At 42.7% G+C, this 26751-nt stretch overlaps 1 protein-coding gene across 2 annotated transcripts; it reads right to left on the bottom strand.

Moving 5' to 3' along the window:
- Window positions 1-26738, bottom strand: spire1a (spire-type actin nucleation factor 1a). Of its 2 annotated transcripts, XM_070984435.1 has the most exons (18): window positions 26240-26738; window positions 22823-22854; window positions 13944-14213; window positions 12149-12274; window positions 9531-9602; window positions 9240-9404; window positions 8992-9078; window positions 8212-8341; window positions 6695-6742; window positions 6268-6422; window positions 6065-6146; window positions 5791-5933; window positions 4036-4065; window positions 3077-3214; window positions 2892-2962; window positions 2404-2431; window positions 2091-2254; window positions 1-1990 (listed from the first exon to the last, which is right to left on the bottom strand). In XM_070984435.1, the coding sequence occupies exons 1-18, from the start codon at window positions 26583-26585 to the stop codon at window positions 1720-1722; spliced, it is 2358 nt and encodes a 785-aa protein (XP_070840536.1). In that variant the 5' UTR covers window positions 26586-26738; the 3' UTR covers window positions 1-1719. The 2 variants fall into 2 exon arrangements, with proteins under 2 accessions (XP_070840536.1, XP_070840537.1); XM_070984436.1 differs by lacking the exon at window positions 4036-4065.
- Between the last annotated feature and the right edge of the window lie 13 nt (window positions 26739-26751).

The raw sequence follows: 26751 nt of genomic DNA, 5'->3' as shown, positions 1-26751 counted from the left end.
AAGAATCAGGATGATTTTATTGTAATTTCTTCGATAAAAACAAACAGATCACAGTACAGCATGCATACATTCTTTACAGAGGTCTAAATTAAAACTGGTCAGATGTACATTTCACTGGAACATGGCATCAGTATTTAACAGACTGGTTGGCTTTTTGCTCATTTGGTAACAACTGTCACAAAACACACTAGATGAACGCGTGTGTGTGTGTGTGTGTGTGTGTGTGTGTGTGTGTGTGTGTGTGTGTGTGTGTGTGTGTGTAAGAGCCTTGAAAGGGGATAAAAGTTCAGAAAGCATATTCAATGACAGCTATACACTTAAAAATGCCTACATTCAATTAAACTGAGTGTTTTGTTTTAGCCATTATTCCAATCTTATGGACAACCTGCAGCCATTCACACCAACTTTCACTCAAGAGGAACCCTGGGAAATGGCACTATGGACCCCCCCCAAGAGGAGAAAAACAAAGACTTTAATAATTATTATTAATTAAGACAAAAAACCCAACATAAACAATAACTTGGTCCAGTAAAAGTGCGATTTGCAATTTAGATGAGTATCTTAACACTGAGGAGTTTATAAACTATACAACAGAAATAAAATCTTAATATTACATTGACACAAACATAATAACACTAATAATAAAGGTTTCAGAGAAGAATTTCAAATAAAGAAACTCCAGAGGCAGAAATCTTAAAACATGGTGAATTATACTTCTACTTAGTTAAGTTTTTTTTATATTAAATTTAGATTTGGAACAATTAAGATATACAGCATGTACACATTCGTAACCCGACATTTCTGTGCTTCTACTGCCCAGTTTGGAACATGAAAGGGCGAGAAACCAAACTTTGGATCACTCTCATATGTCTGCCATTGAGTCTATCACACATATGTACAGTAGGTCCATAACTACAAAGGCATTCAAAGAAAGAAATTACATTTTGGCACCAGGCACAGATTTGAATATACATTAAAACTAATAGCCAAAACCCACCCAGAGAAAAATAATCTGACTACTCTCACCCCTCGAGGTGTCCTCTGTACAACATGAGAGAATAGTAAATCTGCGTTTAAACTGGCTAAAAAATGATGGAACATTTGGCATAATTGTTGCTGGAAGAATAAGAGAGGGGCAGAGGGGAGTGGCAGAGATCTACCCCAACAGACCTGACAGCAGGATCTACAGTGCATTTCTGTCAAAAGACAATCTGTTGTTCTTCCTGAGTGCTAGAAGTAAACAGGAACTGGAAAACGTATTCATAGCTAAGATTAGGGATGGGCCTTTATACTATTTACACGTCATCACTTCAACTTTTGTCTTTCTGTATCATCTGATCCCGCTCTAATGTCAAATATACATTCTTGAACCTGGTTCACAATCATCAGCAACTCAATTCATCCATTCAACCCACCGTGTCTTGAATTATCACTGACTTACAGAAACATGGCTCTCCTCTGTTATCTGGCAGCTACTCTCAAGTCCTGACCAGTCATGACCAATCATAGCGTACCAACTTTTCCTGAGACGGGGTAAGGTGTAAGAACCTTGACTAACTTTGGGGTGGGGTGGACTGGCTTCATCGTCACAGTGAACCAGTCCGGGTCAAAACAAGACTAAGTTTTTTTTTTCTTTTCTTTTCTTTTTTTTTTTTTTTTTAATTGAATGACTAAGCTTTGGGAAAGCGTGAACAGAGTGCACAAGGCGGCCCCCGCTTCCTACACCTCGTTGATAGCGCGCTCAGAGGGCCTGAAGTTGACCGAGTTAGATGATGACATGTAGAAGGATTGGGTTTTGCGATTGAGACGGGCGCGCTTGGTGGCCATGCACAGGTTGCGCTTGCTGGAGGAGATGATCTCTGTGATGAACTTTTTGCAGTCTACGCAGATCTCCATGGTGACCCAGTCCTCGGTAAGCTCCTTGGGAAGCTCTGGCTCGTCCTGTGATCGGCCATCTTTGCTGCTGCTGCCACTGCTGTGCTTAGACAACCTGACGACAGACAGAAATAAAGAATAAACTAATCCAACACAGCAATTTGACCATATTTTCTCAGTATAGAAAACAAAACGGGAGTTCAATAGTAACATACTTGTAAACACTTCTGCGTAGGCTGTGTCGACTATGTCCAGACCCCAATGGGTGCTTCTCTGGCTCAGCAGGAGCAGAGGGTCCACATGCCTCTTCTTTAGCCACAGCACTGGGGCCCAAAGAATAGATGGGCAAGGTGGAGTAGGGCTTAGATGGCAGCCGCATCTTAGGGAAAAAGACACATGAAAAGGTAAATATACAGTAAATGCAGTTTATGAAGCACCTGTTGGAACAGCAGACAGGTGTCAAGAGTGTCAAAAATTTCAAAAGTGAGTGCTAAAAAGTGCTTTAAATGTAAGTCAACAGCCTCCTACCTTTTTAGAGCACTGGGAGCACACAGGCCTGGAGAGGATAACAATGAACTGTTAAGTTGAAAATTACTGAACAGATGCAGCAGAACCAGAGATATTGTCTTATCTACTCCACGCATCAACCCTCCCCATCAAAGCTGGCACCTACATTATCCACAATGCAACAACTTGACCACAGTCAGCTGGGTCAGAGATTCAGGTGTGTTATTTTAGTATCTACTGTAGCCTTGAGTCCCTCGTCTCAAGCAGAGATGAGAAGCTGGCTCACTTCTCTCTAACTCCGCACCTGCAGATTTATTTCATTTCTTGTAGAGGCCCAACGGATGCTGACTCAAGTGACACACATCAGGAAATCAATCAGATTTCACACAGCTCCCTCTGAAGCCACTTTTTCCATTATGCAAGAGTACTGCCCAAGACCTGTAATCAGACTATAACGGGTTCCACTTCAAGTTGAGTCGTTCCAGTAATAGTAACTTAGTTGAACTTACCTTTTGCAGAACTGGCAGGTGTAGGACCAGGTAAAGAGGGAGAATCTCTTGGTCCGGCAAGAAAAGCAAAGCTAGAGAGGAAAGCATGAAGTGAGGTGAAGAAGGTTCATAGAATACGTTGCATTTAAATGATGACTGAGGAAAATGATCACTGTGATGACAAAAACTCTTCATGTGACGTCTACCTTTCCTTTCTTGAGTGCGGTGTAGACGTCTTTGTACTGCTGAAACTTCTCCAGTTCGGCCTTGACCAGAACCTGCCTGATGTGCATCACCTCCTCCACTGTTAGAGCCAGACACTCCACTGGGTAGCAGAACTCCTCCTGCAAGAAAAACAAACATCACATCAACAAACTAACATGTATGGAGATGAGGAAACAGGTAGCCCAGACGTAATGGGATCTGCTGCATTCACATGACACCAACACCATGTAAACATGGCTAAATGCACAATCCGAGCAATGGAGTCACACCGATTTCACCAAGCAGGCACTGCACATCACTTCACCAAAAGACCAAGCATGCGATGAGGTGGTGAAGGTGAAAACACCAGTCTTCTTCACCCTCTGTGAACCACAGATGATGCTTGTACTGACAACAGTGTGATGATGAAGAGAAATACAAAGCATCCTGATGATGTTACACCCGTCATGTTGGTGGTCCACAGCTCTTTGTCACATTACTTTATTCAGTTACTGTCTAACTATATAAGACTGCTTTCCATATAAATGTTTTAGAATGATTACTCGGCTTGAAGCAAATTTGCACGTGGACCCCATCATGGTGCAAGCTGTGGTCGCCAGGAGATTTGTGACATACTTGAGAGCCTTTTCAACATACTAATCTATCTTTTGTTTTTCCTCAACGGAGGAGTGAAAATTGCTCAGGGAAACTCTTTGCCGATCATTTACCCTCAGTTGGCTTGGTTAGAAAATGTGAGCTGTGAGTGTTTACAGGCAATTTCTAAACTCTTGTCCATTTTCTTTTGAACTCTCCCTGAGCTCTTTTCACTATGCCACAGATCTCCCATTCACACAAACGCTCCCATTCATCTAAAACAAGTCTATTGAATTATGCAGTTTTCTGGATCGGTTCCCAACACAGCGTTATGTGCCTTTGATGATGTGCAGTAGCAGTGACATACCGTGCCCTGAGCACCACTGGCAGCTTCCACCTGACCAGCAGACAAAGGGAACAAGACATTCAAACAGAAGCAGGTCACATACAGAATGCTTCAGAAAATTTAATATAAGAACTGCATTAATCTATTATCTTTAATACATAGTTACCAGTAAATTACTGGAGTAAGCATCTTTCATTAGCGGGATGTCACCCCTTCAGTGTTTGTCCCTGCAGTGTTGCTTTCATTTACAACACAGCTGTATCAATGTTGTTCTTGAAATGTTACTTGGTCTAGAGGTAGGAAATTGCAGGATATCGATCCCTGCTCTTATTCACACGAGTCGATGCAGGAAATGTTCCTAAACATTTCAGGGATGGACCTGAGAGGGAGAGGCTCCCAATTACATCACTATCTACAGCTAACTTTGATAAAGATATCAGAACAACAGAACAAAAGACAAATGTCCCAAGTGTTCATACATGACTTCATAATCCATTTCTATGCATCATCTTATGACATCAAATTAACTGTTATTTCAACTCATGTGTGGCGTGAAACTTCAATTTCATAACAGGAAGTCCCATGACAGAAAAATCATCTGACAGGATCGGTCTCAAAAGGACGAGAGTTCACTGAGATGGAAACTTTCTTCATCTCATGATTTCACTCTGGCTGCTCCATCACTGACACCAATGATCACAGCTGGTGTCTACTGGTGGTGCAGACCTACATCTTACACACGCCTGCTTCACCCGTCTCTTTTAGTCTGTCCAGCTCTCCAGTTTTCTACTCCTCCAATAAAGAGAAAAATGGTACTATGAAGTAAAACTTGGGCTGATGGTGATGGATATACAGAAGGTTGACCAAGTTACTTTGGCACTAGGATCCCTTATCAGCTGTAACATTTTATAAAAACAGGAAATGACTGCAAATAAGTCTTTGGGATAAGACAGCTGACCAGACTAAATATTTTAATGAGTTCTAAATCGAGCACCAGAAGGGGCGGGGAACTGCAACAAGGATCTTACTGTTTTACATCGACTAGAGAGGCTCAGCTCCAAGGATCTATGTGAAAGGTAAAGCATGTTTGAGCGTGTGCATGTATGAAATAAAGAGAGAAAAGGGAAAGAAACATGAATTCTGGGAAAAACAATTACTCTGTTTATATCAAAAAAAAGGAGGACTAGAAAACCTTAAATGTGTGGCTTTTGATTGCTTCAGTCTGTCACAAAGAAGTTTAATTATTAATTTACAAGACAAGGCAGAATGTAATCATTAACATGAAAAGCATCAAAAAAAAGAAAAAGAAATATGACAATGGTGTGATGTATTCTCAGGAGAGCCATCGCCTCCAGGGTTTTAAGAGTATTTCTTCTGATTTAATGATCTTCGGGTTGGGCCTCTGGTTTGGCGCCAGAGGTCTGCCATTAAACTAGCAAGTGATGAGAGTGAACCAGTTCCATCTAAATCCCCTTCATACAGTGGTCTGTCCTGTGGTTCCAATTACATCCATCAACCTCACTGGAATCACACGACTGACACAGTCGCCCACAGAACCAATGACTTCATTGCGAACAAATTGCCAGTCACTGGACGGGACCAACTTCAACAGATAAATAAATGTAATCTCGACAGATGTGATTTGTTATTCCACATACTCTGCAACTCTCATGTATGTTTGTACTGCATCTGTTACCGATCTGAGAGGCTTCTTTCATCCATATATACAGCCCTCAATAAACAATCCAACAGGAAATGCTTCAATAGCTGACCTACCAAAGACTTGGAGGTCTGTTTGGATGGAGGCGCAAAGGGAAGGACACTGGTGGGTGCCTCCTTCTCGATGGAGTGCCGCCTCTGTGGCGACTGACGCTTGTCCGGCTGTGGGGTGGCAGACACGGGCAGGAACTTTGGAGGAGCTGAAGACACAGGACAAAAAAAAACAACATGTGAAGACATAATAGCTTAAGTTTTGTGTAAACAACTTAGATATGTTTGCAGTGGTCAAAAAGCAGACTGATATGGCAATATGTTCCAGGTATGCTCTTACCCTTCTTGCCTATGACGGACTCGGGTGACGTGTCATCTAGCAAAGACGTGGACATACTGGAGCTGCTCCGTGTGCCGTCCTCCTGTTAACCAGAACTCAGATTTAGTCACATGATACTGACTGAGTTCTGCACAAACATTTTTCAAGATGCTAAACTGGAACTGGATTAAGATCTTATGACCAACAAGAGTCAGACATCTTACATCAGATTCAGAGCTGTCCAGCTCGGCCAGCGTGGGTGCTCTAAGCAGCCTCTTCCTCTGGCTAAGGGGCTGCACTCCACCTTGACTGGGTCCCATGGTGCCACTGGCCAGAGACTGGGTGCTGACAGCCAACTTCCTGGGTGCATCTGGAGTGTCTAAAGGCACAAGGTATGATTTTAGTTATGAGCAGTGTTGTATTACAAGGGCACCATAAATTCTCCTGAGCTGTTTCCTTTCATCTTTACAGGTGGTCATCATGCCTCCTGCGTAAACTATGGGTGTCTTTATATTGTTAGTACCTGATAAGCCCCACCCATATGCTCAATCACATCATCTAAAAATACCTCTGTGACAGAGGTCAAAACAAAAGATCACACCAGTGACACTGGCTTCTTACCCACGAGACATTGCTTCATGAGTGTTTTACCTGAGCTGCGGAACAAGTCCTGGGGCGTGCTGATGCTTTTCCCTGCACCTGTAAAGGAATTAAGGGAATATAACCTTCAGGAGGACCACACGCATTAATATTTCCATCCCTGACAACAGATTGGTACCACGAGGAGGACTTGACCAGGTGTGAATTGAAGGGACTCTGTGTGGGTTACATTCACACATAAATAAGGGACAGGTAAGTGAAGGGAAGTGCCAGGGAAGCAGAGAAAGACAATGAGTACAGCCACAGTGCAAAAGGTTATTCCCGTACATCCATCCCTCATCACCTAGACCACAGACAGTCCCTGTGACTATCCATCCTACACAGGGCACACTGGGAATTTCTATCACAACATGCCTGAAACATAGATTTCCTGCTCTGAAGCAGATTTTATTTTACCTCCCAATAAAGAACTTGCAAAATTGAATTAACATCAAGGTGACCACGCAGCCTAAGATACGGTTGCACTGTGTTGACCCATTTCTTCCTACAGGTGCGTGTAGAACAACAACCAGTGTGAAAGGATGTGATAAAAAAAAAATGGGGTATGTGTGTGTGTATTTCAATCAGGAGCCAAACCTTAAATAGCCTGGAATGAAACACAAGGTACAACAAAAAAAGGAGCACAAAAGGTGACGTAAAACTTTACCTGATGAGTCAAAGCTGTAAGACATGCTAAGAGGTCGCATGACTGACAGATATGCCCATGTTTTGAAGGGGAAAAAAAAGAAATGGAAGCAAACAGGAGAAAAAGAAACCCACAAGCGTTAAAATAGATGATGAACTCAATGAATCATCCAAGTGTTAAAAAAAACACTCCAACAATCTAAGATCGTAAGGACCATAATATTTCAAGCAACAGTTTCAGATAACCCCTACAGCATCCCGTATGTGTGATTAGGCAACAACTGCTTCATGTTACCCTCTTAAGTCCCCTAAGAAAAGGCGTCTTGAGTAAACCGCACACAAGCACTGTATGGTATAGACCGACAAAGTATTTGCTGTTTTGATCTGATTAAAGCTTTAGATGGTTTGAAACTTTAGATCCAATTGGCCAATTATGACGACTGCATACCAGAAAGATTATCCACCTCCGAGACACAGAAGTGACCATGAAGGGTGGCATTACATACTGGAATTACATTAAGAGGAAAGACAACTTATCGGTAACCACAGCAATTACTGTAGCAGTGCAAGCCCAGCAAACAAATGAAGGCTGCCAGCTGAAGTCCAAATGATCCTTGTTTAAACACTTTGACATTTCTGATTAAGTTCAATCAATGTAGGAAGAGTAATCATGATGGAATAATTAAGTCATGGTTAAAGTTAACGATCAGAGAATTCCTTCCAATAAAACAAAAAGGTTTAGGTTTGATAGTTTGAAGAAAACGTCCAATAATTTGTGCAGGTTATCCTCAGGTGTTGCACAAGTCCATTAATGTTTGGCCATGTGTGCATGCATGTCAGCATATAAACATCAGTACATTTCTCATCGCCTGTCAGTGGCTTACCCAGGCGGCTTCTGCGGATCATGTCGGGTGAGACTGGCCTGAGCTTCCTTTCAGCTTTGATGTCCTCCAGCAATCGCTCGTGGAGGCTCCGGGGACGTGGCGGATGGGGTTTCAGTTTACGGGCTGAGACCTGACATGACAACCACAGTGAGCGACTGATAGCCATCTCCATGGAAACCAAAGTGAGATTTTCCCTCCACACCTCCCCAGAAAGAGTGTATGTTTTGACATTGTCATCTAAGTACAGTATTCTGTTCGTCATCACGTGTTGGTGCATGTGTGTGTGCATGTCACAGTATGTTCCCCATCATTCACGCCCAGTCATTTGGCATTGACAGTGAATGTCAGTGTACTTGTATAACAAGAGACAACAAAATATTCTTTTCACAACAAGGCTGAATATGGATGATAATTATCACATCAGTCATTCTCTAAATGTGGCCAAACTGAAAATTTGCTCTTCTAAAAATATAACCACAGTTTAAAAAAAGTTTGGACACTGTGTAAAACATAAAAAAAACACAACGTGATAACTTTGACATATACTACATTGAAAACAGTACAGAGACAATATACTTAAATCTGTTCTACCTCATCAACATCAGTGAGTTTGTATATCTGCTTATTCTGGCTTTGATGGCAGCAACATGTTTTAAATAAGTTGGGACAAGAGCAACTTAAGACTGGGAAAGTAGTGGAATGCTCCAAAAACACCTGTTTGGAACATTGGACAGGTAAACAGGTTCATTGGTAACAGGTGATGTGTTGTGTGCTACTCACAGGGTTGAGAGGTGGTCGAGACCTGATGAATTCAAGAATGATCTCATGCGCGCTCTTCTTTAACCTTGGTGGGATGTCCCCATTTACCTGGAATGACACAGTCAAACTCGATGTGATGTGAACTCATGATGTTTTTTTGAAAAGTGCACTGAAGAGGTTAGGGTTAATGGGAACATACCATGAAACAGCCAAATAGATACTTATAAACACATGCTCAACGTGGTTCTGCAGGTAAGTAAAGTCCTTACCATGACTTTTCGCAGCTTGTAGCGTTTGGAGCGGATGTCGTCCATCAGCATTTCGTAAGGTGTGAGCTGGTATTCAATGGGCAGTGGGTTGTACTGACGCTCCTTAACCTTCTTCAACTTAACGCCATCCCGCAGATCTCGCATCACCTGCACCCAGAATCGTGCCTGGTGGGGACAAACGTGATGTTATTTTAATGCAGTTATCGTCAGAAAATATAAGAGATATGTAATTACCAACACATGGTCACAGAGTTAAAATCTAGTGGTGTACCAAGTAGATATTCTTCTTACCCAATCTGCATTTTGCAGCTCATTGAGGTCTTTAACAGGTTCCTGAGTCTCACCCTCCATTCTCCGAAGGTTCTGGCCAAAATAGAGGACGATATTAAAAATGCGGTCATGATTTTCAGTAGGTGTCACTGCATTCACAGCACTGGAGTGAAGCTGAGGTCAACGGCTAATTGCCCATATTGTCAAAGCAGTCTGGTTCATTCATCAATGGATGTGGTTTGACATGAGCATGTCGATGTCCATCCAATATTGACAGTGTTCCAGAGGGAAGAAGCCAATCGCCAGCTAATGGCTGCTATTACTGTCTGCCTACTGAATCCTCACTGCACAAGCTACAAAAGTTCTGGGTGACTAGTTCAAATGCCATACTGGGTAAGGTTACGGATCACCCTCCTTGTTGACATATTCAATATGTGCATCCTTTTCCCTGTAGCTTGCTCCAGGTCAGCTGCATGTGGCAAATATTGTGCTCATACAAATCTCCAAGGCTGAAGTTAAGTTCTGGCTTATCAAGTTGTTTCAGGGCAGTTGCATCTAACATGTCGTCTGATATCGCTCTTAGATCAAAGACAGAACCTAAAAGCTCCTGCTGACAGCTGCAGCTGCTTTCCTTTTTATCATCTGCACATCTGCTCGTCCACACCCATGCTTACTGCTGAAACACATTCCTTCTTCCTAATCTTTTTCCTGCTAATCTGAAATCTCTTTTCTAACATCCAAATGCAATTCTGCTGCCAATTCATCTTCAACCTTGTCCTACATTAACATCCATCCATCCATTTTCTATACCGCCTATCCCTTTCGGGGTTGCAGGGGGGCTGGAGCCTATCCCAGCTGTCAACGGGCAAGAGGCGGGGTACACCCTGGACCAGTCGCCAGTAATCGCAGGGCAACACACAAGACAAATAACCATTCACACTCACACTCACACCTAGGGGCAATTTTAGAGTCACCAATTAACCTAATGAGCATATTTTTGGTCTGTGGGAGGAAGCCGGAGTACCCGGAGAGAACCCACGCATGCACAGAAAGAACATTCGCATAGAAAGGTTCCGCCCGGGGATTGAACCGGCAACCTTCTTGCTGTGAGGCACGCGCACTACCTGCTGCGCCACCGTGCTGCCCCAACATTAACATCGCGCTGACGATTTTTGATTTATTGCTCGACTGAAACAAACTAACTAACCTCCTAATTTGTAAGCATGTGTGATGGGTGGTACTGTGTATGGTTACTCATTAGCAATTATCCAGTAACATTCAGTGCTTGAGGAAGTGCAAAGCAGTCTCTATGGCCTTGCGGTCCCCTCCTGTAATCTGCTTAAATTGCTGTAATGTGGTTAAACTTGATTCTATAACCATACATTACATAAGACCGTTTGCATGAATCATAACGCCTGCAGAAGTCACAGCCAGCATGTGTCCCGTGAGTGTACATACTCTACAGTGAACATATGCTGTCTGACAAGCTGTATAACAAATCACGTGGCAGCATCTTCTCTAAACATCAACTCAATCAGAGAACGCAAAAGTGGAGTAAGAAGAACTCTATACTGCACTTTTTAGAAAGACTTTACAAAAGGTAGAATGTAAAGATTTTAATGGACTATCATTAATGTCAGGTGCAAATTTAGAGTCTAGCAGGACAGGTCTCTTTAAAGAATTTAAAGAATGGAGGCCATGGGTTGAATTTTGCGTCAGTAATTGCTAACACAAATTACAATAACACTATTCCCCTAATTGAAAATATACGCTGATCTGTGCTCAAGCTGCCACATCTTCCACAGTGTATTTCTTTGATTGTATTTTATCATGCTAATAATTTTCAATGAATGATTTTAATTTAAAAAAAGAAAAAAGAAAAAAAAGAGTGAATTCCAGCACATCTTGGTCGACAGTTGGTTAGCAGCCTGACACATTCTGTCTCCAAGAAGCACAAGTTCAACAGGGAATCCTTCACAAATCATACTCCATTACTGTAATACCAATGCTCCACTTAACAGAAATAAATCTGCCAATAAGCTAGTATACCCACATGAGAGACCAGATGCAAGATCAAGTCCAAGCAGAATTAAGTTCATGCCGAGTAGCGCAAGCGATGTTGAGTTCTCGACTGGCCTGACAAAGGGTTAGACGGGGACACCCACACAGTCTCAATCTTCTGGACCATTAGCACTTTGTGGGCTGCTTTGTTGCTATTGTGCAGTTTCTGGGCACCACTCTGGTATTTTCTATTCCCCGCTTTAGAGAGCCTGTTTGCCGAACAGATCCTAATTCAACCAACTGAATTGTACACAGAAAATCCGCATATCAAAGCAGAGTGGCAAACCCTGGGGACAGGACAGTTTGGTACTTTCTCATATCCTCTTATCTGTTCTATGTCTCAAAGCACAGTTTCCCTTTCTCTCAGATTTTGAAAGGTTTGTGATGTGCAAATGAATCAGATGGTTTTAGTGATGACTCACAGACAAAATTACATGACTTGGGGAATGGGGATGAGTGACAGGTATTAAAAATGAGAATAGAAGTTATTTTCAGAACAGTTTTAGGTGATTCACTTCATATGCACGTGTACCAGACTCACCAAGGACTCGCAGATGTCACATGCTAGAGTGTCTTACCTCCTTGGCACTCTTGATTTTTTCCAGAAAGGTGTGTAGTTCCCTTGTCTCTGCATAGAGAGCACGACACACAGCCTGGTAATGGTTGGGGGCATCTGATGGGCTGGGCAGGTGGGAAGAACATAGCTGTAGGGGAGAAAAGGGAAGGAATATGATATACATTTAAATATATATATAGATAGATATATATCGTGGTACTCATGGAATAATCATTAATTAAACACAGTCAACATGAAGTAAATATTAGTATTCTGTATAAGTGGCGCATACATAATTCTCTTATATAGTTAAAGCCAAATGATTTCCTATTGTGTCCTATGATTCGTTACAGTTTGAAAGACGAATGTATCATAATCATTAACAACAAAAATGTCTGCCTCATGACAGTGCAAGACGAAACATCAGTTAGTAGGGAGCAACAACAACAACAATCAACATGAACCTGATTGTCCAGGTGGCGTGACATCAGCTGACTAGCATTGCTTCTGCACCATTTAAAGCTCTGACCCTTATGGTATTTGGCTGATTGTAATGATAATAAAGGCTCCCTGTCAGAGAAATGGATGAGCTGTCAAATTATCTCTTGTGACACAAAGGAGGAAACCAGACCAATCACATATTTTCATGCTTTTCCGACAGGCTTGGCTCCCCACAGGAATGTCTGACACAGCAAAGAAGTGTCTTCTTCCTCATCCACTAAATAGGAATTCACAGGTAAAATGACACCTGAGCATTAAGTCTTTACTGGCATGCTTAAAATACAGCTGTGTCGGTGGTTTCCACTGTTTCTCCTAAAAACAATGATCTGTATCAGACTCGAAACTTTATATACTGCAAAAACTGAAGGAAAGCTGTTGGTTAACTACTGGCATATAAATGATAACAGTATGTACCAATGTCGCGGTTTGGAGAATCTGTGTTAAATGGTGGATTACAATCCAAACCTCCAGATTGACATATTAGGCAACAGCATGACAGCTCATGCAGCCACTCCTCGCTTGAGGACACCCATTCAGCATCTAACTATTCCTGTCTTAGCGGATGCCTCACTTGCAAGAACAGCAGAATAAAAGCAAAGTAAGGTGGTCAGTCAGGAATGTGTAGTTATCCAATCTAGCCACGTCATACCGACGTACAGCAGTTTACACTCAAGAGAATGATTGTTTGAGGAATTAGGGGCCAAGCTAGACACGCACTGGGCAGCAAACAGAGCTTATATTTATGTTCTACACCGGGTTCATTATATGGAAGGAACAGGCTGTGAACGTTTCCAAGCCTATTCCCAAAATACCGGTGTGTTTTCATAGCTATAATTACCAGTCTCATATTCAGAGGCTGCTCAGGGAATTTACAGCATGTCGTCCCCCATCAGGGGAATTTGTCTGGAGCTGGAGTGATGATGGTGTGTGGATGAGCTGCTCTGTTTACAGACCTGATGTAAAAATGTGGGGAAAAAAGGAAAAAGTGCACCACATGTGGGACAAAGGGGGGAATTTTTCTGTAAGCAAAAGAACAATCAGCACATTTAATACACCTATGATAACTTCAATAATTCGCAGTGCCACTTCAATCTGGTATGGTTCTTCATCAGCATGATCCCTCAAACCACGACTGATCAAACTGCTGCAGTAAATTATTCGAGTTATTACTGGTGTATGACAGAGAGGGAGGATTCCACTTTTTCCATCTGCACTGATCACCTGCAGGTAAGCACTGTGTATCTTTAACCAGCATCTATAAGAAAAACAAAAATCAACCAGTCATGAAGTACTCCGCAATCCCTCCAGCGACCTACCATGATGATGTCTCGATAGCCACGAATTGCGCTGACTGTGCTGGTGGTGGTAGCAGGGATGGGCTCCTCCTCTTCCTCCTCTTCCTCGCACTCATCCTCCTCCTCTGTGGCCTCATAGCCCTCGTCAGGACAGGGATCGCTCTCAGTTTCTTCGGTGTTGGTCATCATGTCGATCAGGCGCTCCAGCGGCGGGCTGAGTTCACGCTCCTCGTTTTCTTTGAGGCCATAGTCCAGAGCTTTGTAGATCATGACGCCCAGTGAGTCAATAATCTGTTGGACAATGGACAAATGCGATGAGAACCAGGCTTCACAGGCTTTGGTCTAAAATAGTTTGTTTAAACTGAGTTTCTACAGAAAAAGAATGATGTAGGATTGAGTTTAGTTCTCATCACAGACAAGTTAAGACTGACATCCAATGCCTTCAACAATATCTAAGATAGACGTGAAAGGCATGAAGAATAAACAGAATATTAACATTATCACAGCAATTATACACTGGCAAAGCTGCTCAGTGCTAGATTTCGTTATTGTTGGTTCTGGTACACACGTGGTGAATTTGAGTCAAATCATAAATATCATTCAGGTGTACACAGGACATTAAATGTTCTTCAGCTTCTTGACAATTAGGTAAATATTAGGTTCCAGCCTGAGCGACATTTGTAATTTAGCTAGTGAAATGATTTTTTCCAATCCACTGACATTTTGTTTACTTGCTCTTGTGTGTGCCAACATTCTGTTCTTTCCAGCTGACAGACTGTACTCCATTTTATGTTCTCCCTGCCCTCCCTTGCTGCTCCATAATTAATGCACACCAGCACATCCTCATGGATGAGACCCAATTTCCTCGCACCCCTGTCTCAGAAAAACAACTATCCACAACAGGCTCAATTCACCTGAGCAGACAAGAAGACAGTTCATGTCCTCAAACCAGATGTGAAACAAGGCCACAGTGTTCCTCCAAACAGGATGATTATTAACATAATCTGGGGATGATTTCATTTCATCGCTGCTTCCCCTCAGTAATAGACTATGACCTATCTTTTTTTGTTGTTTTTTTTGCAGCTGGTTCTCAACTCCTAAGGTTTCAAACCATCACGAGCTATGAAAAGGCAAAGTTGCTCTTTTGCCACAGTACATCCGGTCAGCTCTGCTGTGCCATGTCCTCTCCAGACAACTTAATCTCACCAGCACTCTCAGATCAACAAGTCTTTGGAAGCAAGATGAGGCAAAAAGCACAGAATCTGGCTTCAGGATAGCACCTTTAAAATATGATTCTGGAGGAGTGTCTCCAGCTCTCACTTTTTAATGAGGTAGTACACATATCGTCATGAGGGCCTTTGTTAACTAGACATGTTTAGTTAATTAGTAATGCAATAAGCATAATCAAACTAACATTCTGCACTCTGACATTGCACTCAGCTTGAAAGAAAATATACTGTGCTCTTCATTGCACGGGAGTCGCGTCAGTCTACAGCTGCTGTGGCTGCAAGGTTTGCACAGGATTTGGATGTGGATCCCCTTCATAGTAACTGTTGGCTGCTATCCATTTGTCTGTGCCACTCTGGAGGACCAAGTGTCTGTGTTTGCTATGTCTAACAGGCTTCAGTGCTTTAACAGAGCACAATAGAGCATGCCCACAGAACAGTGCAATGGCTTGCAAAAAAACAAAGCCTCTAAATTGAGTCTGAATTGCTTCATACAACAGACAATGCTATTCCATTTTTAAGAATTTATTTATTAGCCCTGATACCAATTATGGCAGATCTTCAATAATGAGAAATCATATGCATACAATGCATGAATTTATTTAGCAGCTTTGGAACTGCACTTTAATGTCTTTCTAATAACATGGCAGCACTCAAGGTCTAAATGTGGCAACAACAAACAACACCGCAAAGCTATTTTGAAACGGCTTTGTTCAGGTAATGAAACGATCAGCTATCAAGTGCTGTACTGCGTGTTCTTATCCTGAACAGAATGGAGTGACATTGTTGTAAAAGGGAGGTGCCCACACAAAGCAGAGTTGATGTGGGTGAAGCTGGTATTGATGGGCATGGCTGGCTATAGTTGGGACTGGTGCCAGGAAACCTGGCTGTCGTGTCTGGGAACAAAGCCGCCAAGAAGGGAAAGGTGTTGACTGAGCATGTTCGAGCCCATTGACTTCAGTAACTGAGGTGAAAAACCACTGACATAATAAAACTGGCATGCCACACAGAGTCAAATGAGTTTTTGAGGCCTAACACTGATTTCATTAAAAAGTGAAAATGTGGGGCTATTTCATTCAAAAGTTCAATTAAAAATTTCTTCTTTATGGCTCAAATGCCTGAACTGTCAATTAAACTCTATTCAATGTATTTCTATACATAAAAATATGAGCACCATACTAACCCAATACAATACTAACCTATTAATCCCATTCTTTCCTGGAGAATGATCATTTTTGTGGTGTCTTCCCACTGTCATTCATCAACCATCTCTGTGTGCATCTGATAATCCTGGTCCAGGGCTAAAATAAATACTCTATTCCTTGGTGTTTTATTATGTAACCTTATAATCCATCTGTAGGACAACATGCGCTGCAGTGGGTGGAAATACGAGGGAATGCTGGAGTGACGGTCAGCACAGGGGGTCTTATTCATGGACCACAGGGATGCAAAGGTTTGCATTGCACTATGTATAGTAAACTAACATCAACAGCCAAGTGCAGAGATCCTCTTGTATCCATGTATAATCGAAGCAGTTGCATTAGAATGGATTTCCAAATGAGGGACATTTGCCATACTGGCAAGGCAAGGGTAGATTTAGTGAGCAGTTATTGTTTAAATCCAATTTCCCTGCCAACACAAAATTGCTTGTAATAATTAACTGACCACGGGTTCAACAGTAGCTGGTGCAGAAGGGGTCTGCTCAATACATCATTAATTAAAAGCACTGTTATCCAAGGTTCAGGCACACCAGAGTGTATATAATGGCAGCCTGGGCTCAATTTGACAAATGAGTCCAGACATAAATGGCTTGAAAAACATACAAGTGAAGGCTGAAGGAAATGAACGAAGGCCCAGGCGAGTTTACGGTTTGTCAGATGGAATGGGGAAGAGGAATCTTAAGTATTGACAGGCAATATCCAGGACAGGGAAGAGGAAGAAAAACAGCTAACTTTTGTAATTGCCCGTCACTATCTCATTTGATGACTTGTGACTCAGGAATGAGCCAAGGAGGCAAAGCAGAGGAGAAGGAATGAGGAAGGAGGGGGAACAAGCATGCGGATGAACAGCTGGGAAAGACTGGGAAAAATCCACCCGTGGGTTTCTGGCACGGGCAGAAATGCTTGGTAGCAAACTACTAATTGAAACCAGGCTCCACCCAGGATAGGTGGAAGACTGCCACAGCGGATAAAACGCACATATGTTCCCTTTGCTGTGGTCTCAGCTAACCACAGGTAATGCAGGAAACTGCCTATATTTTCAAATGTTTCTTCGGGAAACACAGCATGAAGAGTCAACGGGGTACAAAAGAAAAAAAGAATAGTATCACTGGGATTAAATTTAGCTTTAGCGCTGTGTGTCATAGGCTTATTACTTACTGCTTCCTAAATACAAATATCACAACCGGTGTGTAACAAAAACTGTACAAAGATCCATTCAGAACATACTCCATCCTCCCTCAGAAGCAACTTTTCTCACACTCCACAAACAAATAGTGATACTCAGCTCTTGCATGACATCACTGCTTGGGATAAGAAGTACTTATGTTTTCTAACAATGAGTTGTTTTATACGAGAGGACTCTCCAATGAAGACCAGTGTCTGAGACATCGTCTTGAGAATCAGTGACAAATACGAAGTGAATTTTTTACTCATGATAACCTTTGTCTCCTGAAGGAAATCGTGAATGTCAGTGATACAGCTAGTTCCCAATAAGCAGAAAATAGCTAACATATTACAGCAAGACTTTCAATGATGAATAAAAACTATACTCGTGGATACAGACAGAAAATCTTCATGTATGAAGGGGAGCCTTTTCTCCAAACATGGCCTTGGTAAAGCTTTGTAAAATTAAGAGCAGTTTTCCACTCAGTTAGTAAAAATGGGTCAAGCTGTACACAAGTAAACACTTGCCTTTTGATCGCCAGAAAAAACTAAGAGGGACACATAATTAAAAGCGTCTGCTTGCTCTCCTTTCAGGCCAAACAGCTCAGACAGGCAAGTAAGCAAATTTGGTCACTCATGAGTAGAAATTCCATCTCTTGTGATGCCAAAACTCATGCGACCTCTGCCCCCAAGGCTGTGCTTTCTAACATCCCTGGTTAGATGAAGGTCACTGCATTGTTTTACTTGGAACTACTACGAGTTTCCATCATATTCATATTAATTTACTTCATACCGGGGAAGCTGTAAAGAGTCAGACAAACAATCCTAAAAAACAAGACTGGGTTGAAAAATGGACATATGCATATTCTCAGCTGTACTAGAGGAGCATCCAGGATGGGGAAAGCATCAGTGAGTCAGCCAGAACGCAGATGGGCAAAGAATGAGTGGATTGTGTCAAAGAGCACCACTAACACTAACACGCACACACAACACACGAGAAAGGAAAGAGTCAGGCTGATGTACTGTTGAGCCCTTCAGCACACAGATCAGTTTATACAGAAATGTACAGTTACTATTCAACTACACCTAGTTTTCCATTGATGAACTCTCAATTCATATCAGCTGTAAAGTTGATGTCTATGGATATGCCAATATGTAAATAAAATATATAATACAATAATAAAATAAACAGAAAATGGTGAAAACACTTGTTTAAATTGTCATTTGAAAGTTGAAGTCTCTATTGGTTGCGGTTTGACATGATTTCAGGGTCTGAGTTAACACGATCACACTCTTGCCTTGCAGCTTGCAGTTGCAGTTGCAGTTAAAGGCATCGCTGTGGCTATCAGAGTTCACAAAGCCGTCAGCTAAGGAGCATTCAGCGTTCGCTGCAGGAGTAGAGGAAAGCTATCACAACACAGACGGTTACATAACCGGAGCTAAAAATCTTGAGGAGCGGATGCTCAGCCTGCTGCAGTCTGCAGCATCATTCACTACCACAGCTCATAGCGGGACAGAACACGATGCTGCTCTTTCATATCAGCCGGTCAAAAACTGTCCAGTTTGCACTCATCTGTGAAGCCAGCTGGAAAATTGCTGAAGACTGAGAAAACATCCCTCTGGATCGAACATCATGTGTGCTCATCTCAAGCCATCAGAGTGAGACATAAAAGCTGACACTGTAGGATAGAGATTTCCTTTTTCAAACAAAAAGTATCTCCACATAAAGCTCAACAACTGTCTGCCTTCCAAGCACTGAGAACACGAGGAAGAACCAGTTTTTCAGGGTTAAATAGCCTTAGTAACATGTGGTCCAGACAGTATTTATTGTATGTGTCAAAAACAAGCAGACAGAGTTTGCTGTATTTCACTAGAACCATTATTCATCACCTGCAGAGTTTGACCTAAAATGTTGACACAATCCCCACAGCAGCCTTAAACACCCTAAACACGTCACAGCAGCTTCAAAGACAGAGGAAAAATCAACCCTGCACACAAACCCCATTTGTCTTATTCCAAAAACTGCACAGGACTTTCTAACAGCTACTGGAAAGGATCTGTGACAACTTCATAAAGCTGATGGACTGAAGAGGAAACTCAATTCATCTCTCAATGATTTCTTCTGTGATGGATAGAAATAGAATACCCAGACTCAAATAGCTGTGACTACTCAATAAATCGCATTCCTGTGGCTTTGTGCATGCTGTGAATATCCCTGCATAGGCAGAAATGTAACCTTGGGGGCTGTAATATGAGCTGCATGGGTGCTTTCAAGTGAAGCTGTCAATGTCACAAAATCAATTGATTGATGAGGATAAAAGCAGGATGTAACAATGAGGTCACTGGTAAATTTCAGGCACACAGGGATCATAATAAGTGCTACCCTATCACTCCAGTGGACATGTCTGAACTCAAAAGCAACAGACAGCTGACCTAAAAATATCTATGCTTATTCATCACCAAATACACATCTCTACTTCTTTCCATCAAATCGACACATGCGTTTTACAACCATCACTGTGTACATGTGGAAATACTCCACTGAATCAGAGCCTGCCAAATACATGTAACCTCTAACCATCTGGAGGGAGGACAAGTGAGAATCTGAATCTGGAAAAACAAGACCACACAGGTCTGTGAGTGAACAGTGCTTCAAACTCGGGGTATGATGGGTCAAAGAATGAGAAAATAACACATTATTCAACTAGGATCCGTTTCAAAATCCAAGGCTTTACACATTGTGCACAATGCTGACAAACTTCCTGTCTTGGCTCAAAATTGAGCTACAGGGACCTGAGCAGACCTAGCAAATTGGAGAACCTGTCTGTAATAGGATACTACACCTAATCTCACCTTAATCTTTAACCAACAACCAAGTGGGTTAAGCTTGTCCTGAAGGCTGCAACAGAAGTTTCACATTTGTCTTGTACCAATTATTTTCCAGTCATAAATATTCAGTTGTAACCATGAAGATGACAAAAGAGCGCCACAAGACAAGAGCTAACTCATGACCAGTTTCAATCTAAAGCAACAAGTCATTATCTTGTTTGACATCGCTGAAGATCATCCTAACACAGCTGCTATGGAGTAAGTGAGGGAAAGTGGGTCAACTCAACACAAGCTGCTGATAAACTCCAAAAGACTTCAGTGTGTAGAAGGAGAGGTGGGTATGAGAGAGCGGCACTGGATGACTGGCTCGTTGCCTGACTCACTTACACGAGGGACTGAGACACAACACACACACGCACGCACAAAATCAAAACACGAGGAACACCGGATTATGGCCAAAAACTGTAAAATGCTAAATTAAATCAAATGATCCCGAATGATCTGATGGTAACTAGGTCACAGGGAGGCAACAGGTTGAATTTACAGTTCTTGCTAATGTTAACAGCCACTCAGAACATAAAATTGCATTTACCACCAAAAATCAACAAATTAAATAGAGCAGTTTAAACAGGAATATAATCCAGAGTTATGCCAGCTCCTCTGCTGTGACCGAGCAACAACGTCCGGGGCTGAAAAATGAAGCCACCCACGCTGCACCTTTTTGCCCATTTCTGGATTAGCAGGGAGTTTGGCAGAGAATTGTACCACCAAGATGGCGACAGCCAGAGGCAGTGTCACTGAACTTCACAATGGCTCTTCAGAAATTTCTGGGCAACGTCATGGAGACTACGTCCATTGTTTTATACAGTCAATAGCTGTGCTGCCATACTTTGAGACAACTGCCCAACACTAACTTAGACATGCTAAGATGTTCAGCAATGCTAACATTTGCTAACCAACACCAAACAAAAAGTACAACTGAGACTGATGCAAACTTTCTTAGTTTTGCAGCTGTTTGGTCATAAACGACTGATGAAAGTTTTGGATGATGGTGGTGCTAGATTAAATATTATCATGGCAATCCATCCAAAAGATGCTATGTCAGGGGATCATTCAAATCAGTAGAACACATCCTCTGTGGACCATAAATGCCTGTATGAAATTCCATGGCGATCCATACTTGACAGTCTGAACCAGGTGGACTGACCGACAGATAGACCGGCATATAGACCACCATTGCCATCCACACTGCTACTGTTTTTCAGTGTGAGACTAAAAACTTTGGATTTGGAAAAACAAGCCACTGACACGAACAGAGAGCTCACACAAATGACAATTGATTATATCGTGTTTTACCTATCAATCAATGAGATTCAGCAATAAATACACACATGTTCTTTTCAACAAGGTGTGCCTTCAAAGTTAGTATTACCAAAGAACTGACAAGGCAAACACACCCTGCCTATTCATAGTAACGCAGTATGAGCACAGGCTTAGGCTTAGGTTTAGGTTTAGGCTGAGCAGCATCACCATGACATTTTACCCACGCTCTCACAGTCAGCTGAGGGGAGGAACTCTATTTCCAACTTAGCCGTGCAAAAACACAGACATACTGTGCATTCCTGTGATCACATGAACTACAAGACAAACACGAAGGGCGATCAGACTGCTCGGACAGAGCTAACAGAGGACTCTGTGTAATTAGTCCGTGTACACATAATCAGGCTCTGACTGAGACTTCTCCTCCACCCAGTGTTATACAATGTACCTTGCTTGGCAAAACACACACTGGACCTATGTCCTCTTCATGTGGATTTGCCGATAAGCGTGTTATACTATAAAAAGTAATGCATTTAGGAACAAAAAGAAAAGATGTTCTCTCTTTTAAGTGCTCTTCTGCCTTAGCGTGCAGCACAAAAAATAACTACAGAATAAAGCAAAGAGCCCCATTTGTACAGAGCTTTCTCCCACTCACTCATGTCAAGTTCATTACAGGTCAGGGCTCAATCTCCGGGACAAACAATTACAAGGATGCCATCCATGCTGTTTCATTTGGACGAGTAAAAAAATGTTTTCATGGATGCCATGTTTGGTGCAGGTGCTGCGAACGTGTTCCTTTTTAGTGAGAGGTAAGTTTACTTTGTGCGTGCATGTCTACACATGTAAAAATACCACACCTTTATCAGTTAACATAATCAGTTCATGTTAATCTCAATGCCTCCTTTCACTGGCTCGATGCAGAAGATGTTTTTCTCAAGGCCAAAGCCAACAATATTGCAACACAGTGGCCGGACCAGCCAACATGTGGTGTTGTTCCTCACTAATAGCGTCATTGGTGGACAAGCTCTGAAAATATATTCTGTTTCATCCTTAACATGACAAGTGACTAAATGTTGTATTGTGAGGGCATGATCATTGCAGGAACTTGGAGTAACCAGGGAGACTGCGATGTGTAACTCACCTCTAATGACGTCGGGGCTGATCCGTATTTATCTACAATGACAGAACAGAGAGAGAGAGAGAGTTACTCACACTAAAATACTGAAGCTATTAATTGTGCAAGTGGTAATTTGTCTACCTGCGAAGCAAACACACCCTCTGAATTATCTCTGTGCATGAGCTGCACAGTTACATAATGCATCTTGAAAACGCAAACCTCACACAGTGTTACGGAGCATAAAATATTAAACTTCACATGCCATCAAGTGAAGAGTAAATGCAGTGAGAGCTGAAATGCATGAATACCCGACAGCACTAAACAAGACTGTAACACTAGTGAGTGAATAAATGATTATGTTTTCTCTGCAGTCACTGCCTGAGGCAATCTGAGATGTCAAAACTAGCCGCTTGGGGCCGATTAGAGTAATATGACATTCATTCAACCACCGCCCCCTACTCATTTGCATAAATCCCCCCCTAAAAATGGAAACCTTTTTTAACAAACAGCAAATCACAGACGGGAAAACCTGAACTTTCTCTTTCACTTATTGGACAAAAGGTCAAGTAAACACAAAAGCTATGACACTCCTATCTGCTGTTCTCATACTGGTTTTCCTACACACCTGTACTTCAAGATTTTCATGTATAAGCTCAAAAGTACACAGCATAAGTGTCCTTCCCCCACTGAATAATTTGCATTCCTCAATTGAACAATATTACATTTGTTACATACAGAGCTCACTTTTGACTGCTAATCACTTGCAAACAGTAACTGGAACAGAGCTGAGTGCGGGTTAAGGGCAACGTCAGGGGTGAAAGTACAAAGAGAGTGACAGCTCTGCAGACTTTAACACGAGTCCAGACTGTAATATTAAGTCACTGCATTTAAATGAGACGCTTTGTCCAGACACGTCATCTCTCCTAATGCTTATATAAGTGCCATTTTAGTTTAAATTCAACTGAGGAAGCAAACTTCCGATTAAATGGGAGCTGGAAAATACTTCACATAAGCAGAGCGTAGCTCATTTCCACACAGGTCACTATGAATTACAGCTAAAAGACGGGTTGAAAAAAATAAACAGTCATCCACCAACGCTCATCTAAGAAACACTCAGTCCTCTGTTTGTCCAAGCCAAGGAGAAATGGCTTTGCCAGGGCCCTTGTCTCTCCTCGGGAAAGTAAGCCGCAGAGGGCATATTTGGAGCAGGGTGCAGTGTCGCCAGGACTATCCTAGTCACAGAAACATCAACCTCTGTGCTGCTGAAAGGGTTTCACAGTGAGTGGGGTGATCAGATGTAAGATTTCTCTAGATGTTTTGTCTTTAACCCTCTATTATAATAAATAAACACAGAGAATATGTGACATTTCTTAACTCAACCATTAACCAGATCAACTGTGTGAATATCAGTCCAGTTAAAATACTGCATGCACCAAATTTCTCTGTACTGTAGACATGAATCATTGAAAATCTTGGGGTAAATAAGTGTCTCATCTTGATGCAGCATTCAGGCCTGGCCCTTTCTCCAGGCAACGCAGAGTGGGAGTGAATATGTACTTCACCATGCTTCATGTGAATTAATCTGACGGCAGCAGGAGCAATGTGCACCTCACATCAATCCAGCCAAAAATAACCCTCCACTTCGACTGCCGCTGATTTAGCCTGATTCTGTTCACTATCCATCACAAACATACACACTTGTGATTCCCTGCTAGCTGACCACAGCAGCAGCGTATGAGTCCAGACAACAGCTCCACGCATCCTGGTCAGACTCATGCACAGGCCATACGTAGCCTGTGTAAGCACTGATTTTCTGCCTGGGGAGTAACCTCTTAAACTAGCTGCTGACCTACCGAAAGCTTAATAGGTCTCACGTCGCTCTCATCGCCAGGCCTAATAAGAATCAGGACAGCTGTCTCAAAATACCCCAACCACCAACCAGAGGCGCAGCAAAGGACTCCCCTCATAATCTCCAAACTCATCTGCAGTCAGATGTCTAAAGTCTGTGCATCTAATCATCACGTTTATTCTATTTCTGGCAGTGCCAAGATTCTCAGCAGCACCGGCTGAATGTGTTTTTAGAGAGTGTGTAATTTTCCACATGAGGCAAACACTGCTGGCTGGTTACATATGCTGCTGAGATGAAGGAGAGCTGGACTGAGGGGTTAGCTCGAGAGAGCGATCGGGGGGGAGGGTATAAACAGGAGAGGGGAAAATAAGAGGAGAGGTGGCTAATAAGTTCCCAGGAGAGATAGGAAATAACCTCAGTGCCTAAGGCTGTGCTGACAACCACGCCTCCTCCCCCCACACCCAACTTTATGTCTCTCCTATTAATGGAATGCAGTTAAAACGCACACAAGGCTTTGAGACGTGTGTACATCTGTCTACACACTGAAACAAGCTTTGCTGGAAGAGCCTTTGAAAAGGGAATGTGCTCTAAAACATACAGTACAGTGTCCCAGCTGCATGTTGTGTTCTCAGTACACAGAGCTGTGATGGTTTTCCAGTGTTAACATCGATTCTGGAAATATTTTAGACAAAAAGTTACCAGCTGGTCCTTGAGACCCAAGTGCAATGGTAACTTTTGTTGTCCAGAACATGGAACGGGAACCTGCAGGAAAGTGGACCTCAACGACCACAGCTGAGTGGATCCACTGTGCGCTGGAAATGCATGCAAGCTTCCACCTTACCAGTTTTTACCAAACCATATTTAAAACGTGTTTCCATTATGTTTCAAATCAGGTGCACGCAGCCCACGCCAGGCACCTGCTCTGAACTAACGGACCCCCCCCCCCCATTTAATTTGTGCCTTGAACTAAATGTCATAACACAAATAATGGGGCTGTTAGCAGCAATATGAGTCATCTGCGTCTGGCTTTTTGCCACACTGATGCTGGCTGTATAGCTCTGCTCTGGACTGGGGCCCAAGGTGCTCTGCGGTTTGAATGCACCACATGGTTCACTGTTTACTGTAGCCCACTGACCGCTGCAGGAGCATCATTTCTAACACAAACCCAAAGGCATTCTGAGCCAGCCCGGCTAACACACCCGTCCGAGTGAAGCAACAGCACGAACCACGTTTATAATGTAAATACTAGATTGTGTTGTGAGAACAAACCCCGTCTGTCTGAGTAACTGATGGTACAGCTTCATTCCTTGATCCCCAGCAGCTATGCGGTTATCTAGCATATATTATTAACAACCGCACTGGGCGTCAGTAAACAAATTCACCACATGGCTGAAAGCAGACAGCCACAACAATATGGCCTCTTCATGAGGATGCTCCATTGGTTCGGCCTTCGAGTGATGTGGAGGAAAATGCTTCATTGTTGGCAGCCTGTTGAGATGGCTCGTCTTGTCGTCTAGCTTAGCTGCGTAGTTACTCGAACCAGACAAACGTTTGAGTAAATCCAGACACCTGGCTGCTGTCGGCTCGTTTACCTGTGCTGCTTTCAAAGTGCAGTCCGACAGTCCCGTCTCTCCAGATCATCACATCACCGGGTCCCTCAATCCTCCTCGGGCAGTCGACAGCCGAAGCACCGGCAGACTTGTAGCCTTTCCTCCGATGTTTCTGCGCTAAAGTCCGACAGCACTGATAACACACCGCCCATGCCTGTTCCTCGTTTATCGGCTGGCCGTACAGTTTCAGGATATCTTCCAGGGAGACCTCCGCGGCTCCGTCGCCGCAGTCCATGTTCACGTCCCCGGTGTTCAAATCGTCTGCGAAATCCCGAAGAACGGTCGGCGAAGTCACCATCGCGTCGTCAGTCCCCGGTCGTTTGGCCATCCTCACCTCATTATAACCACATTACTAAAGAAGGAAAAAAACCGAAAACTGATGGTAACTTAATATTTCAGAGTCCGTCAGCTGTGCAGAGACTGCCTTTCACCTCTCAATCAACTGATTAATCTCCAGTGAGAACGAAGAGCACCAACGGCTGAGAGCAGCTCGC

The sequence above is a fragment of the Chaetodon trifascialis genome, chromosome 17 (genome assembly GCF_039877785.1).
Source record: "Chaetodon trifascialis isolate fChaTrf1 chromosome 17, fChaTrf1.hap1, whole genome shotgun sequence".
In the NCBI taxonomy this organism is placed as follows: Eukaryota; Metazoa; Chordata; class Actinopteri; order Chaetodontiformes; family Chaetodontidae; genus Chaetodon; species Chaetodon trifascialis.
The sequence above is the reverse complement of the archived record's forward strand: the minus strand, read 5'-3'. Positions and strand labels throughout refer to the sequence as shown.